This window comes from Podarcis melisellensis, assembly GCF_964234715.1.
Source record: "Podarcis melisellensis genome assembly, chromosome: 11".
In the NCBI taxonomy this organism is placed as follows: domain Eukaryota; kingdom Metazoa; phylum Chordata; class Lepidosauria; order Squamata; family Lacertidae; genus Podarcis; species Podarcis melisellensis.
The window spans coordinates 53,202,330-53,220,769 of NC_138543.1; the positions used below are offsets into that span (position 1 = coordinate 53,202,330).

Here is an 18,440-nt window from a genome sequence, read left to right on the forward strand (position 1 = left end):
GGCCATTCCCTGAAGAGAGTGTCTTATAAGACATCCCAAATGTAAACTCTCTTGCTCAGTGCATATAGTTATAGCATTACGATACATGGAAAATGGTTGGATATAAACTTATTTCCGGTATCAAGCATCAGAACTTACCCAAAAGTACTAAAATATCCAAAAATTTCTATATAAATTGAAGATATAGAACCTTGGGACAGAAATACAAAATAACTGGGCAGTGGAATTTCCCACATGTACTTGAATCGGGCAGATGTACTTGCGAGAGTGAATGAGAAAGAGGAAAAAGATGATAAAAGTTTATAACAACCATTCTTACTTCAAATGTCTCCCAGCCAGACTTCCCTACTGTTTAAGAGCCCAACATGTTGGGGAGGAGTATCAGAAATGCTTCCCCCCAAAATAGCTACTTTCACGTTATAATTGACTAATGGGAGAGTTAACCTTAACCCTCCATTAGCTTGTAAGTAAAACATGGAACATGACAAACCATGCTTACTTCCTGCTTCCTGGTTCCCGCCTTACTTTATAAATAGTGAATAACACTAGGAAACGTTTGATAGGAGAGCCAAATGCCTCTGCTGATTGCTCACATTCAGAATTTCAGGAACCAGATAAGGTTTCACACCTTCCCTTTCAGTGATGTTATCTTGTGTCATACGAATAAAAGCATTGCTACGTGTCTTTTGCTTGTGCACATTTCCGCATTCATTGGATGATCTGTTTTGATCATCAAAGGTAATTAGCCTCTTTGCTTGTTTGATCGCAGTAGATGGAGTTACTGACATTGTGGTGCATGTACTTGTAGGAGGCAGCTCACAGGAAGTTTGCTATAAAATCAGTTTCCTGGGTGCTCTGTATTTTGATACAGTGGTGCCCCGCAAGACGAATGCCTCACAAGACGGAAAACTCGCTAGACGAAAGAGTTTTCCGTTTTGGAGGTGCTTCACAAAATGAATTTCCTATGGGCTTGCTTCGCAAGACGAAAATGTCTTGCGAGTTCCTGCAGGTTTCCCCCCCCCCTTTTTCTAAGCCGCTTATCCGCTAAGCCGCTAAAAGCCGCTAATAGCGCTAATCCGCTAAGCCATCAATGGGCTTGCTTCGCAAGACGAAAAAACCGCTAGACAAAGAGACTCGCAGAACGGATTCTTTTCGTCTTGCGAGGCACCACTGTACAATTATGTGAAGGGAGAAGGGGAGGGTACAGCAATTCCCCAACCTTTCAGCTGCCCCGTTCCCCAATCCTCCAGGGTGTGCAACGGACTTTAACAGGAGGGGGAGTATTGACAAAAGCCCATCCCTACCTCTGCTTACACCAGTAGCAGGATCCCCTGAGCAGAGTATCACTCTGTGATGCTCCTACTGGCAGTAGCAAAGTCTGGATCCAAGCCAACATTGTCCACAGTTCAACGCATAGTTACGTACAAAGGTCCTGTACCAATCTGTTGTTTTTACACATAACTGTGTGCCTGACTGCTTATAGTGTTCCAATATTTGCAATAAATATTTCAAGGATTATATTGCTCACCCGTGAGCCCCTTTATTATATGTACATAGCATATAGCTATGAGTTACAATATTCTGCTTCCTATCTTTAGCTTGCAGTCTTCATTCTGTACTGCAGTATTTGCCTGAGGCTGGATACTAAAATTTGCTTTCACAGTGCCTTGTAGGTACTACCAGAAAGAAAGCAATGGCATCAAATTACTTTCACAATGTGACTTCCCTAATACACAACAGATTCAGTCTCTCAAAAAATTTTCTTTGAGTAACTCAAACATGATCCTGCCAGAGGCAAGGTATGAGGCAAGGTTGCATTTTTTTAAACGGCGTTACTAATCTTGTGCTGTGGGTCCACAGCATTTTCCCTAAAAGGGGCTTGTTTTAAAATATGTGCTGAGCATCATTTGTCTGGCCATCTATTCACTTCAGGCACTTTTATAAATCCACTTAGAGGTTTGTTTGTTTTTTTAATTGTGTAAAGTGGTATAGAAATGTTATAAATATATTGCAAATCTTGGTCATTTTGAGCAGGCTATAAATGATGATTCTGTGCAAAAAATTTCGCTTTGCATACAAAATTGATTTATACCCCACCTTATCCCAAAAACTCATGGTAGGTAACAAAAAGAAAAAACAAGCAAAGCAAAGCTAGAACTAATTCAGTTAAATTTCCCCAGGTTTCACAGATTTAGCCTTGTTTATTTTAATATACTTTATTACTTGTTGATCAGCTTGCATTGATTACTGAATTTGATTCTACCACTTTTGATGTTTATTACTAACCAGCAAAATATCCTTCATTATGGCAGGTTGTGCTGGCTGGGACTAGTAGGGGTTGCAATCCAAAACACCTGGAGGGCACCAGACTGAGGGGAAAGCTGATACTGCATACACATATAACACTAATCTGTAGTTTGTTCTGCAAACCGTGAGCCAACGGAAGAGCCAACAAGGTTGGGATGGCCGAACAAACTATGGTTAAGCAAGATTGCTTGGTTTGAACATAATGATAAACAAGTATTAAAACAAACTGTGTAAGCCAACACAAACATGGCTTCACATGGTGTTCTGTTGGCGGAAACAACCCACAGTTCTTCCACTGCATGGATTTGCACGTTCAAACAAAGCATGGTTGGTTAGACTTAACAAAACATAGATTAGTATTAAGTGTGAACCAAGCCATAGACTGAAGGTTCTTAAGCACCAGCAGCTGAAGCACAAACAGAGTTTGTGTGTGAGGGATTTCAAGTGAGCCATAAAGTATCTTCTGGCAGTGCTTCCTATTTTTAAACCAATAGCTCTTTTGTTCCAAGTTAACATGAATATTTTCCGAAAAACAATGCTTTTCTGAAAATTGAAACTAATTCAAGTTTGCATGTTAAAGAGTGTAACAAAGACTGGTGTCAGTTCAGAAACTCTTATTTTCAATACATTGCCCAGGATTATATTTGTGGGTTGGCAGTCTCCATTAACATATTAACATTAACATATTTAAAAAGCTATTCAATCCAGAAGTTTTGCAGAGAGGCAAATTTCATTTTTTTAAACAAAATCTAAACTCCACTTAGTTATGAGCAGGCTAGTTGTCATGTAAACTCTTTGCTGTGAGAAGTGAAGCTCAGGCATGTAGGAACCTTTGTGGATTGTGTTCACTAATGTCCTTAAACTAAACATTTTAATATGAAATGAAATTCTGATCTCTTTATTAAGGGGGAAAATGGTATACAGTAAAACGTTTGGATTGCCAACATGACAGCAGAATTCAATCATTTGTGAAGGTTCACATGATTCTCAAAATAAAAGCTAGACTTTCTAACTCAATAGACTCAACAAAGAATAATGTGGTTTTTAAAAGCACTAATAAACCAAAGTATTCATATTACAAGAAGTATCCATTTGAAATGCAGTTGTGTTGGGACAGCTGCCACAAGGAAAGGCTTGCACATTTTGAGCACCTTTGCACCTTCTAACCCACTGTCCATGCTTTATTAAGGCAACCTGGGCTAGGTTGGGCACAAGGCATTTGGAGTCTTCAGAATTAGAGCCCTGCACATAATGGCTAGGATAGGGGTTGGGTATGGTGTGGATTTGTGGGTGGACTTTGTGGGAGAGTACAGCATCAGCCGTAACAGTGCTGTGACTGAGAGGTGGAGCTAAGCCAGGTAGAACCTGATCACCACTGATGACATAATCAGGTGTTTAATTGGTTCAGAATCCCTCCCCATGCCCCTGTGAACCTCCTTTTTCAAACCATGTACCTCTGTACATGGCAGGGGTGACTGTTGTAGTGACAGGAAGGGGGTATTTCCCTCGCCCCTTCCCCATGTTGTCTGGATTGCAGCTGTTGCAGCATTCCAGGCACCAGGGATGGGTGAAAGGAGAGCAAGAGATAACTTGAGAGACCTGTAATTCACCTCTACCTGCTGTCGGTATCTGAGGGAAAGAACAGTATGTATTTTTGGCTTGGATTCAAATCTAAGCAGAATGTCAGGAATCATAATAATCACCTTGTATTTAAGGTGAGCATCACATTTTATTGAGTGCTATAGTCCATGCCAAGAAATTATGAACTCTGGTGTCAATCACTAACTACATTTTTTTCAAATTATTATTTTGCGTGTACAGCCTCTTGTTTCCACCATAGAATTTGCACCAAATATGGCAGGAGCAGTCCATATTCTGCCCAGCTTCAGTATTGTAAGACACTGCAGTATTTTAAATTTGATAAGGCTCCTTACGTTACAGGTGACTTAACGTTCATCCTAGAGTGCAGTGTTTCGGAATGTATTCTCTCACAGTGATTTAAGAAGTATGCATAATCATAACAGTACTAGTGAGAGGGGAATTAGATAGTTAGCATTTATGTGAACTAGTAGACCTTGCTTCTGAATTTTTGCATTTCTTGTATTGTACTTTATTGTACTTTAACATGTTAAAAACAAAGAGAAGAATCCTGCTAGAACCACAGAGAAAGATGAGTGCGAGAGGAAAAGAGCAGCTAGTTAATAGAGTGACTAATCCAGTAGACTTTGAAATAAGACCTTTCTTGTGGGATTTAGGGCAGCGGATTCATTCTAATTGGGTGAGAAACACTGTTGAATGTTTTTTGGTTTATCAACTGTATCACATAGTAGCTAGCAAGAATCTTCACCCTAGTGCAGCAGGGCAGATCTGTACTGCATGACTTAAGTCCTTCAAATGGAGTTTGGTTTTGCATGCCCTGCTTTAGAAAGGGATAAAATGACAGCCTGTCTGCTCTAGAAAGATAGTCTTATTTCTAAAGAATAAATACTAATACTACAGTATAAATGTGTGCTCTTTGACCTTACTAGTGTATCTTAAAGAGCAAACTTTCCAATAGAGCCTTCTTTGGCCATGACAAAAGACTAGTATGCAGCCCCTGCTTGCTTATTTCCTGAATTACTTTTAGTTTGTAGGGTCTCATCAGCCACTGAGGTTAGCCGCTTGTTCATGGGGACTAAATTTGCCTGATGAACTTGACTTCAATTGCTACTTGACATACAGCCTCAGCAAGATCTTCAGCATCCTTTTGACTATTTCTGGCATCCACCAGTCCCAGCAGAGGAAATACCTCCCTCCCCCTTCTTGACTTCTTTTCAAATCTCTGTCGTAGTTCCTTTATCTGTTTCTTCCCTTTAGCATTGAACCCAGCACAATCTCTCCCTCTTTCCTTTCAAGATAGGTGTACTCTTTTCCTAATACTTTGTTCTGTTGGCTACCCCTAGTTCCCAGCGCCCATAGATTTCTTCCAGCCTCCACAATCTTGTTTCAGATGCCTCCTCCTGCTTCTCCAGTGCAGTGATTCATCTACATCACATTATTGAAATACATAGTCAGGGCTAGGTCTTAGCCTTCTTTCAGATAAGATGTTAACCTAAAAAGCTTAAATAAAAATCCCCACACCCAAATATATTGGACTCCATGATGCTTTTCCATACAGTTTTTATTGTTGGTGTTTAAGTTTGGTTTATGCACAGTAAATTGAAGCTGTGGAATTTGTTCCCCTTCTAACCGGTTTGATTTGCAACCTGGTAAGGTTGCTTTACACAAACATGAGCCTCAAACAACAGAGGCATACAGAATATAGTTTTGGGGGGCATTATCCTTGTATACTATTGTGAATTAAGCAGAGAGTCAGTAATGGGGCATCTAGGGGCCATTAACTTTCAAGACCATGATACGTATGTGTATGATCTGGAGCCCTATTTTGTTTTTCATTGTATGTCAACACTGACACCTAAATCCACCTTTGATTCCTACTGATGTATTCTTCTTGAAAATTATGATAAACTTTTACATAGGTTAATTTAGTTTGCAAAAGAGAAACTGTTTTTTGTTCAGTGATTTATTTCAGTTTTTCAAAGGCTGTATCAGGTTTCGTCTAAGGAACTGAGGTTAATTTCCACATAGATTGAAAACAATGTAAATCTAATTAGTGTGCTGCTTGGGCACCAGATATTTTGTTTTAAAGATCATGGTGGTTTTAAAGATGGAAAAACTTGCACAGCCATTCTAACACGAATCGGGACGCTGTTTTGGTCTTTCTGACCAGCTTGAATTTTGTCAAAGGGGCACAAGGCAAATACCAACAACAGCAAAAACCTGTTGAGCTGAAACTTGGCATACATGAGCTACCTAGTGGGGTCTACTACAAATGTGACAAATATCAAACTCCAATCCAATAAAAAATGCCATAAAAAATGCCATATCTCCACCATGTTAGAAAGTGCTCAATATTGGCACTTTAACCCTTTTTACACCACTTGTTAAGCAAGTTGTATATTTCCTTCCGATTTCAGTGAAAGCTATTGATGTAGGCTTGTTGAGGATGACAGTCATTCATTGGTTTGGTGAAATTCTGAGCAGCAGTTGGAAAGTTATTAAGGTGTTCCTGCTCTATTAAAGTATGGCAGCACCTACTGAATAAATAACGCAGGGCGTGTACAGATTCATTTCTGAAGTGACCATTTTGCCAGGACCACAGTGTTTGCATAGGGAACAGATACTGGATGCCATGTGCAATGCCCATTCCTTTAGTTATGGAATATGATAGTATAGTACAGTGGTTAAATGAGAATTTGCCAACCATTTTGGGTGTGTGGACATATTTGTAAACTTGAGAAATTTTCTCAGTGGACAAGACCACACAATGGCATATGTACCACCCCCTTACTGTAACCCCTCACCAAAGAGCCCCCCCCCCGCTTTTGTTTGCTCTGTTTCCCAAACCAGTGGGAAGACACTAATGCTTCATAAAGCAATACAGGACAACAAGGGGCTTTTTTTGCTGGTCCCAGACATTTCACCAACACTGTCTGGATTTGAGCCTGAGAGTGGATGTATTGAGGGTAAGTTGCAAGTAAGCACGATTTGTGACATTGCACAACTTCATTACTGATCATGGGGCATGTCAGCCTTAGCTTCCAATTTCCTGGCTTGGTGGAGCGTGAACCAATATAAAAGAGCATCAACCAGCATGTTTTTTTAATCATTGGGTGCATATTTGGTTGAAATACTTTTTTGCTCCATTCTCTTGGCACTTTTCTGTTCTCGTACAGAACAGCAAATGATCTGAATTGATTGTGGCCACTGCAGGTGGCTTTTTGTTTAGCTAACCGCCTGCCTATTACTTCAGTGTAAACACTGACCATGGTTAGCTGTTTGAAGGAGGTAAAAAGCTGCCCCATGGTTAACTTTGAAAAGAAAAGGAAGAAAGATGGGTGAACCCCTGGCATACTCTGGATCTCCTAACCATGGATAGGCAATTTGGGAATGTTACATCTCCCTTGCGCATCTTGGAAGTGTCAGGACACAAAACAGAAACTGACCAGGTTTTTGCTATGAAGAAAAAACTTCAGTCTTTAGACCTGACCGATTCATCTCCTGAAAGTGTCATAGTAGTGCATGGTGAGCTTGTCACTGAGCCAAGGGTGCCCTTTGTTGTTTAGCACCCACAGAGAGCCTGCCATGAGAGCTTTTAACGGATCATATCTAAAGCCTGTTAGAGACAATCTCCTTTCTTGTCCTGGTGCAGGTGCTCATGTTGCCCTCAAGTTGGAGGTTCAAGCATCTCTGGGTCTCAAATGTTGTTTAGCGTTGACTTAGTAATATTGTGGCTTACTCTTTAATAGTTTTATGTTTATAGAACATGTGTTGCAATAACTGTTTCTTGTGACTTTGGGGAGGACACAAGTTAAATAGATCATTTTACTTTTCTTTAATTGCAAAACATACTGGTTAAGGAATAGGTGCTTATTTATATCTAGAACTCACTATATCTAGAAGATTAATTGCTAGAAAGGCAGACTTCTGTGATCAGTCACTACTGAATTACATGAAGGATTTGTATAAATGAATAGCCCATAAATTATAATGTCAGTGTTAAGCCCCTGAAATGCTGTGCACATTTCACAATGGTGCATGTGGGAATTGCATTTGTGGTTTGAGGATATTATTAGGCCTGGTTTTTTTTTAATGTTAGATCTTTATTTAAACTACAGTGAACAAAGAACTAAATAAAACATATCTCTGTCTTTTGGAGCTATATTGTGATATATAGATCGTAAGAAAGAGAATCAACAATCTATAAATCAAAAATTAGAGAACAATCTCAGAGCTTCCATTCAAGTCTCTGCGGTATTCAGGAATACTCTAAAGAGTGTGGTTTGATAAAGTGCAGCCTGAGTAAGACTGTGAGCAGAAGTGTGCTGTATTTCTTGGGTGTGTAAGTAGGGTTGATAGTATTCATAGTGATGCAAGTGAAACTCTTGGATCCAGCTCGGCACCTTGGAGGGTCTTGTAGCAGTGATGGTCAGCAATGCTTTTTACCAGCATTTTATAATCCAACTGCACCCTTTAAAAAAAAAAAACCAGACCTCTGTCATTCATATTCTAGTCGCCTCCAGATTATGCCACTCTAATGCATTGCACATGGAACAGTCTTCTGAAGACAATCCAAGAGCAACAATTGGTTCCAAAAGTGGCAGCCAGAGATCGGAACCAGTTGGTCAGATTATTTTACACCCCTTTTGTACCAGCTTCACTGGTTGTCAGTTTGTTTCTGTGCTTAGTTCAAGATGTAGTTTTTAAACTTTAAAGCCCTAAATGGCCTGGGACCTGGAGAATTGCCTTCCCTCATTTGAGTCTGCTTGACAACTTTGCTTCTCTTATGTGGCCTTGCCTTGGGCCCGCCCGCCACCTGAACTATGGCAGATGGGTACCCAAGACGGGGCCTTTTGAGCTGTGGCACCCAGGGTGTGGAACCATCTCCCAAAAGGAGGTCTGCCTGGCCCCATCAGCACTCAGTTTTATTCCATTGAATTTTTTTGCAGAGCTATCTTCGTAGGCTGTTGCTGTGCCCACTTTAGTTTTGAATTGTTTTAACTATTGATGTTTTTGTGGTTATGCTTGTGTATTTTTATTTCTGTTATGAACCACCATGAATATGTTATGGGAAGATGGTATACAATTTTTAAAATAATCAATAACTGGTGACAGTTGCTTGATAGTGTTATCTTAAAGATGACTCAAGGGATTCTTCCCTGTTTCCTCTGACAAAAAATACTTGCTTTAGATCTTTACATCGTAAATATCATATTCCCACGAAATAAACATATAAATCTACTTTGAAATAGCATTTTAAATAGCTGTAGCTATGAGCCAGCATTATCTTACATCTACATCAGCTCTTAGTGGTTACTTACTTACCCTTTTTGGTTGTCAAAACACAATGTCAGTTTTGTGAAATATTTAAAAAATGTTCCATTATGAAAATAAGCCAGTCCGTTACTGAATTCCATTTTCAATTCATAAACTTTTTTTAAAAAGTTGCCTACGTACAATACAATTTAATTGAGTCACTTCTGAATCGGCAGTCTTGTTTTATAGAACCCTTTTTAGAAATTGACATAAACATGCAAATCTTATTTTCTTCTTCTTCTTCCCCAGTTTGTTTTCATTGTTGTCCAAAAAGCACAACAAGGTTTTGGAGCAAGCCACACAATCCTTGAGAAGTTCCCTTGCTTCAGATGACTCTCCGCTTCCGGATTATGTGAGTACCAAACTTAGTGATTAAGGGAACAGGTCAAAATAGCATCTCCTAACCCCTGCAGAAGTCTATCAAAGTGTGTGACAACCTGGCAACCACCAACACCAAAGTATAGGAAGCTCTGCTGGTGACATCATGTCTGAAACTCGCTGAGAAAATTTAAAAAAATGCACTTGCAAATGGCAAAATAAAAACCACAGCTATTCGTAGCTAAGACATTTACTTTAGTCTGACAGCTTGCAATTCTTGAACATTTGAGTTTGATTGCCATTATGAGGGAGGGGGTGGGGGGCAGGATTTGGGTTGGCTGCCTTTTAGCCCACATCCATTCACACATAGCAAAAGCAATTTGGAGTAACCTCTTACATAGGAAGATTTTATCTGTTGAGAACATTGTCAGATAATAGCCATATTCTGTTTGCCATTCACTTCCTCTGGATATGCCAAATGTTTGTTGTACAGACCTGCCATTACCAGAATGCTGATGAGAGCTGGAATACTGAGTTAAGAATTTAAATTATAATCTGTGGAGTCTCCAATTCAAATCTCAGTTCAGGCATAAACTCACAGAGGAGTCCTATGTAAGCCACATTAGTACTAACCCTTTCTTGAAATATGGGGGTGTATATAAGATAACAAAGTTGAAGTACTATATCTTTTTAATTTTTAAAATATACATAATTTTTAAAGTATTTATCTCACTGTTTAGACCTTTAAGATCACTCAGATCACCTGGGGAAATTTTACTCACAACACCAAACCCTACAGAGTAGGGCAGTGTCTCAAAACCCAGTGCCTAGGGTTTCCCTGACATATAAAATATAAAACTAGATCCTGCTTTGCATGTTTGAATTGTCGGAATTTTTGTTTTATATGTTTTTATGTTGTTTTTAAAATATTGCTGCTTCTTTGGCAATAGGTTGTGTTTTTGTTTGAATTATATATTTCTTTTTAGGCTGTAGAACACTTAGAATTTTTAAGAATATTATGCGGTTTATAGAAGTGTTTAAATTAAATAGATAATAAATAGATGCTCAAAGTGGGTTATGTAAAAGCAGTTATAAAGCAACAGCGATAAGCCAGAGTCAATTAACATAAAGTAGTGCGATCAACTCTATGAAATAGATTATACTATTACTGTGTATTTGTTCACATACATATGCAGGTAATTGGTTTTAATTTATTGCCCTTCAACAATGGTTAATTTGAATTATTGATGTCAGTTGCCAGGGGTAGGCAAGAAATGGGGGGAAAGCACAGGGCTTCTGCTAATAGGACTCAAAAGGTGAATCCAGCTCTGGGTTTCCCAAGTTCTAGTCAACACTCTAACCAAGGCTTTCTCAAATTTAGGTCTCTAAATGTTGTTGGACTACAGCTCCCATCATCCATAGCTACCAGGACCAGTAGTCAAGGATGATGGGAGTTGTAGTCCAACAACACCTGGGGACCCAAGTTTGAGAAAGGCTGCAACCACTACACCACACCACACTGTCTGTCAGTGGATTGAGAGAGCTCTGAGGTCCTTTTGGCCAAAAAGCAGCATATAAATAAGCCATAACATAACCACTAGCATAACTACAGAATTCCTTTTGCCATGTTGTGATCTTTTAGTATCAGCATTACTACTGAGAGGTTGGTCCATCTGAGCTCAGGGGAACTTCCTCCTTAGGCTACAATCCTATGCAGGCTGCTCTGGAAATAGCTCTCATTGACGGGTCTTCTGTTTTTATTTACAGTCATACCTTGGAAGTCGAACTGAATCTGTTCTGGAAGTCCATTCAACTTCCAAAACGTTTGGAATCCAAAGCGTGGCTTCTGATTGGCTGCAGGAAGCTCCTGCAGCCAATCAGAAGCTGTGGAAGCCCCATCGGACGTTTGGGTTGCAAAGAACGTTCGCAAACCAGAACAATCACTTCGGGTTTGTGGCGTTCAGCAGCCAAAACGTCCAAGTACCAAGGCATTTGGGATCCAAGGTACAACTGTATTTTTTAAAGGTGTATACTACTTTTTCTTTTGGAAAAACTCAAAGGGACTGAGAGCAAAATCAGTTAAAAACAGTAAATTTTAAAACAATACAGCAGCAAATATAATCATATAAAAAGGCAAAGCCCCTTCAAAACACAATGTCAGTAGAATATCTGTTTAAGAGGGTTGGGAGGAGGTTAGCCCTCTCCTAATACCAGAGGATGCAAGCAACAAAATGGAGTCACACATAGGATTGGATTGTTAGGGTAGGAAAAACTCTAAAAGTTCATGAAGATTTGGTGTCCTATTGCTGATTTTTTGGAAGTTTTAAAAAATAGTTATACAACATACATGTTTTCCAATTGTATAATAATAATTTTGTTTTCCGCTATTAAGTTTAGCTTGTCGAGTTGTAATTAAGTTATTGAATTCACATAACAAGATTATTATTTTTAAAAGGAAAGCCCCTGCTGAATTTCAGTTCCTATAGATTCCCTGCTTTAAAAGCTGGGCATGGCCCACGATCCCCATACCTTCATAGATACCACAAGTGTACACTCCTTGTCTTTTGCCCCACTAAAGAGGTTCCACAACTAGCAAAATGAGCTAGGTCTCACTTAGATCATATGACTGCCCAATAATGGACATCACATGACCATGACATGAGGCTTCTTCTAGGGGGTGCAGAGGTATGTACTCTTATATCTGAAAATCCAAAGCTTTATCATGATGTTTCACCCCAATAAAATAGGTTTCAGTATTAACTGAGGTGTGAGAAATTTATCCACCTCTCAAACTAAAGTGGATGTGTTAAAATGGTGAACAAAGTTAAACAATTTCTCTTAGAGTCCACAGTTAATTTCTTTCCTGCCAGAGGACTGATTTTTTTCTTATGTACTATGCAAATCTGATTGGCAGGCCCAGAACTCTTGATGTAATTCAGTATCCTCCCCTTGATTAATAATCTAAATAACCCTGTTATGTAGTTTCTGGGTGAGATGATTCTCTCTTTCCCTTTCTTTCTCAGCTAATGCTCCATAAAGGAGTCAAGGAAGGCCCCAGTTTTGATTCATCTTATATTTGTCTATGGTAAATAGAAAGCAGCTGCCAGTTTAAGCATCTAACTCTTGAAAAACTATACCACCCCCCCAACATCATCTGGAAATAATATAGCTAGTAAAACAAAGCTAAGAAGAAAAAGAAATGTTTGCTTTATGTGGGATGAATGGCTTCAGTTGGGGTCCTTCTAATTTGGCCATTAGGTGGGTTATTAAAAAGTAGTATTACAAAGGTGGTTTCAACAAAAAGATTGTTTTGGTTCTATCTTGTTATTACATTTGATTATAGCCAAAGCAGTAAGTACTATATAAATAGCCCTTCATTTCATTCCTCCTGCAAATAAGCAAAAAACCAGTAATCTTACTGTCTTTATGCATTGGTAGATGCTAAATTACTCCCTTACATTATTTTAGTTCCTTAAAGCAACTTGTGTTTTAGAAGTCATATTTAATTTCCGCTTACATGGTTTGGCATGTGCGGTGTGTTTCTGAATGATAGCATAAAAGTTAGCCATCTTTTAAGCAAACTAACAATACTATAAAAGCATGGATTTCGGGAATGAATGCTCTCCTTTTTGAGTTTACAGTTTTCAGTATGCTTAGGTTCTAGACCACATGATACAAACTCTGGTCTGGATTTACCAAGTCCACAGTCCAAGGAACACCTACCAGAGAGTAAGCCCTCTTGATCCCAGTGGAACATTAGAGTAAAGATGTATGGAATCAGGCTGTAACAGTGGTCTACTTCAGGGTGGAATGGGATTGGTTTGGTGGAAATTCCTAAACATCACAATTTCAAGAGAACATTTTAACAGAACGTAGGCAGTTCTTTGGAGAGCTCGGATACGAAGGGTGTGTAAGGGCCTGTTTTATACCGAGTCTTCACAACTTGTGATACATAAGGAGAATCTCTGACCGCTATTCATATATAGTGGCTTACTAGCAGGACGATAATTTTCCAGTATTTGTTGCCTGCTAAGGACTTCAAGAATAGGTGGTGGAGGGGGTTGTCCAACACATATCCGTCTATAATACATAGTCAGATAATCCATTTGGCTTGGCCGATGTGCAGACCTGCCTTGTACAGTTTTAGACCAATGGTCCATCTAGCCAAATATTGTTAACCATAACTGAGAGGATATTCCTTAAATCTTTTCCTTGGAGTTGATGGGGGGGGGGTTAGGAACTTCAAAACATGTGCTCTTCCACTTAGCTGTGGTGAAACCCTTCCTCATAGTCAAGGAGAAGGCTTGGGCAAAATTTCCTGTTTCCTGTATAGGAGAATTTCTATACCGTACTTTATGCCCCTTTCTAGGACTCTTGAATCTTTGTCCCCTTTGCTGTTTTTGTGGGGTTTTTTAATCCACTTTTTGAGAAGAAAAAGCATGCTATATATTTATGCTAAATGAGCTGTGCATTGTTAAACAGGTCTGCACAGAATTTCACAATTTGCATAATATAACCTGAATAAAATTGAGTCTTTCATTGCTCAGGAATTGCACATCCCTGATAGGTAGTGTGCATAAAAATGACTGCAAAGTTTGTCTCAGTATCAATGTATTTTCCTTTTTCTTTTCATGTCTAAATGTGCATTAACACATATCTCTTATATAATGTCTATAGATGGTTTCTCCTTATTTTTTTGTTTATTTCATCTGACAAATCAGAGGCCGAAATTGTACTGTGGCAACATTTATTCTTGAACTTAGCTGATATTGTGCTTAGCTGAAGAAGAGACTCCAAAAAGTCTGAAGCAAGTCCACTTTAGTAATTTTCCAGGCATGATGTGCGAGCCTCGTGCTTTTCTAGATTCTTCTGCAAAACAAGGAAGGGAGGCAGACAGCAGCATTCTCTGGTTTGGGGCCGACCACATCTTCTTTGCATCTGTTAACAAGATAAAGCATTATCAGTCGGTTTGTCTCGGTGGTGTTTTCTAGAAGTCCCATCTTGCCCATGATTTCTCAGCTGAGACTATCCATACGTGACAGTTTGAGACAGTGGTTTTGTGGACCAGACACTATTTGTTCACTAAAAGTGAAACCGGAATGATTTTCATTTTCTCACAGTCTACCAACTACACAAATAGCTTTAAGTAGCCACTTGTGGTTGAGAAGCAAAGGTTTGGGGTCAATTTTTCTAATATTTTATTGGGTGGAGGGGAGGTTGGATGAGTAATAGCCCACAAGGTTTGTGCCTGAATAATAACTCCAGTATTTTCACCTGATTAATAATGTAAGTACAGTGGTACCTCGGGTTAAGTACTTAATTTGTTCCGGAGGTCCATAGTTAACCTGAAACTCTTCTTAACCTGAAGCACCACTTTAGCTAATGGGGCCTCCTGCTGCCGCTGCGCCGCCGGAACACGATTTCTGTTCTCATCCTGAAGTAAAGTTCTTAACCTGAAGCACTATTTCTGGGTTAGCTGAGTCTGTAACCTGAAGCGTACAGTATTTAACCCGAAGTACCACTGTAATTAAGCACAGTGTATGAGAGGCCTTGCTACAGAGAGTACATGTTGCTTGTCTCTTCCCACTCCAAATAAGAAAAAGCAGGTGCAAAGATTCAGCAGGTGTTCAAACTTCATAGAATATCATACTGTAAATACACAGGCTATATTTCATTTAGACACCTCAGTGTTGAAAGGAGAAATCACATCACATCTTTTTGGTGCATCTTTTTTTGACCACATGAAAATGAGTGTAGTGGGTGGGGATAAAGCTGGGGTTTGACCTTGAAGTGCAGAAGTGTCCTGAACACACACAAGTCTCCATTGCAGCATGTATTGCCCCAACCTTGTGTCCATTAAAATAGGTGTAAGTTATCGAGATACACAGTTGAATTTGAGGAGTATTTATTTATTTTATTTTACCTTCATGCTTTTTGTCACATGTTCAAAATAAGTAGGCAGTCCTCCAGTATAGTCCTCCAGGAAGCATAGGTGTTCCCATTCTGTTACCAGTTTTCGTTTTACATTTTTACATCTTGCGAACACAGCATTCAGAAAATGCTTCAATGCTCAGTGTTTCGGTAACCTGGTACCTACTAGCAGAGTTGTCCTATCCTCTTGTGCCAGTCTAATTAGGAGCAATGACTATCTACAGGTAATAATAATAATAATAATAATATATTATTTATACCCCGCCCATCTGGCTGGGTTTCTCCAGCCACTCTGGGCGGCTTCCAACCAAATATTAAAAATACAATACAGCATCAAACATTAAAAACTTCCCTAAACAGAGCCACCTTGAGATGTCTTTTAAAAGTAAGATAGTTGCTTATTGCCTTGACATCTGCTGGGAGGGTGTTCCACAGAGTAGGCGCCACTACCGAGGTAGTTTTAAATAGTAGTAGGTTCAGGTTTAATGAACTGTACTGGTACTGTGGGTGTGCCTGTAGCTGTTCTTACTTGCTCCAGGCATCTGACGCTTGTAAACCAATGTAAACAGACCCCTCTGCTGAGAGAAAGTGTATCCTTTAAATGCCCTGCTGTTCACTGTCTATTGCCCACTTCTATATTGTTTGGGGTATCAGTTTAGGCTTATATTTGTCAGCCACAAATATACAAAGTATTCCCTTGAAATACTGTGAATGAGCTTTGGTGCCTCTTTTCCCACAAATTTATCTCTAACTCTTAACACTTGTTAGCAAACATATTTTCTAGCTTCCTACTTCAAGAGTTGTTGAAGAAACTTCCATCCATTACTATATGAATGAACAAAGCGGCATTCACATTTTGAAAAGAGAGTTTTGCATCTGCATCTCAAGTTTTGCAAGCTCGTGAAGAATACGCGATTGAAAATGCTTTTGTTTGCAGCTCCAGCTTAGCCGTTGGAGCTGGCAGCATTTATTTATCCCTGAGGAGAAAATGGCATGTTCTCCCATTCTGAATCATTAGCAGGGCTTCTCCCACACTGATGTCAGTTTCTAGCAATGCTGCTGGCATGAAGCATGTGAACTTCTGCTGCCAGAAGGAGCAGCCTACATGTGGAATGGGCCTGAAGGGTTGGGTTAAAGAAAGGTGGAAGAAGAGGAGAAATGCTAGACGGAGATAATACAGGCCTGGCACCAGCAGCCAATGAGGTTGGGCACTGGGTGAGTGCCCTAGGGCTCAGAAGCCCCTCTCACAGGCCTGACACTGCTGCTCTCTCACTCACCAACTAAGTCCTGGGCTGGATGAATTTTTGAATGGGGGGAGAGCAAGCTCAGCTGCCATTCCCTGGGTTGTTGTCCACCTCCCTGCCTTGCCTAGACTCTGAGAAAAGGCCATAGTGGTCCTCCTTCAGAGCCAGGTATTCCAGTCAGATCCTAGAAGATTGCCTGTTTCACAGCTGCAGTTTCGGCTACAGTGCCTGAAAGGTCTTTGTAAACTTAGAATTTTAAAAACCTTTATTTGAGTTTCTTTTAAAATTTTGTATCTTGTGATTGCTCTCCCCCTTTTGCTTCTCAAGGAACAGCCATGTCCATTTGTGTCATCGTCCCCCCACTTATTATTGGACTTCAATTCCCATCATCCCTTGCCATTGATGGTGCTGGCTGGGGCTCTAAAGAACCATGCACACAGATAGCTAAGACGTCTACTACTTTATTAATAACAAATTTATAATGAGGCGATGGCCATAGGGGACCATTTTCCACATTGGCTACTTTTCCAGACAGTGGATTTAAGTGGCATTCTGAATTTTACAGCCGGCACAAAGAATTACCATGGCAGATACATCAGTTCTGTTCCTTAACTCTTTCATTTTTATCATTTTATTCAGACATGTTTCAGTGGCTTCATGCTATATGTTTTCTTTTCTCACATGCCAGCAAAACATGTGTGCTTTTTTGTAACTTTTCTAAGTGTGCAGGAAACATAGCATTTATTTTAATTAATTTACTCCCCCGTCCCAAGAGATTCAGGTGAGAAACAATATGTTAGTCATAAAACCCCAAGAAAAAAACATTAATCTTACTGTGATCTTGGTTATCTTTTTGAATAAAAGATACCTTTCACTTGCTTGGCTTTGGTGAGTCTCTAGTGGAATTCCTCAGAATCGTAGAAATATAGACCTGGAAGGGATCCTGAGGTTCATACCCTTGCTGTCCCAGCTTGGCATATAGATGGTAAATATAAGAAGGTATTTCTTAAAGCTTGTGATGGCGCATAGAGGTGATCTCCATTTATATAAGTCATCACTGGCACCTTATATCAAGCCCTTGAAGAAGAGAAGAGTTTGGATTTGATATCCCGCTTTATCACTACCCAAAGGAGTCTCAAAGCGGCTAACATTCTCCTTTCCCTTCCTCCCCATAACAAACACTCTGTGAGGTGAGTGGGGCTGAGAGACTTCAGAGAGGTGTGACTGGCCCAAGGTCACCCAGCAGCTGCATTTCGAGGAGCGGGGAATCGAACCCGGTTCACCAGATTACGAGTCTACCGCTTGAAGACAATGGGTGTCATTTCAGGTCTAATATATTCTCAATAACCCACATGTAAGCACAAGAATGTGATGAATCTTTAAAATTCCTGGGCCTTCTTAGCCTTTTCGGGCTTTATATATATTTTTAAAATAAACAACAGCAACCCTTTGAATTGTTCCTGGAAGACATGTGAGTGAGCATTGGTGCAATATGCTGTTGACATCCCAGCTGAGTGATGAGTACACAAACCCTCTCTATGATGCATGTTCCAGCGAACACCCAAGTTAGTTACCATTAGTTCACCTTGCTAGCTTCACCCTTAGTTAGCTGGAATGCCTGAACTCTTCTACCATGGCCATTCCCTGGGTAAACACTCCAGAACTTTAGTGTATATGAAAAGGACAAGGTACAGCTTCCTTTAGCAGTATAAATAGTATCAGCTG

At 39.8% G+C, this 18,440-nt stretch overlaps 1 protein-coding gene across 5 annotated transcripts in view; it reads left to right on the forward strand.

The window, feature by feature from the left end:
• The window catches only part of DYM (dymeclin), a 165,673-nt gene that overhangs the window by 94,198 nt on the left and 53,035 nt on the right, over positions 1-18,440 (forward strand). For all 5 annotated transcript variants that reach the window (XM_081929707.1, XM_081929711.1, XM_081929708.1 and 2 more), the window contains one exon: positions 9,472-9,574. In XM_081929707.1, the coding sequence (XP_081785833.1) occupies positions 9,472-9,574 (103 nt within the window). The remainder of the gene's footprint in view (positions 1-9,471; positions 9,575-18,440) is intronic.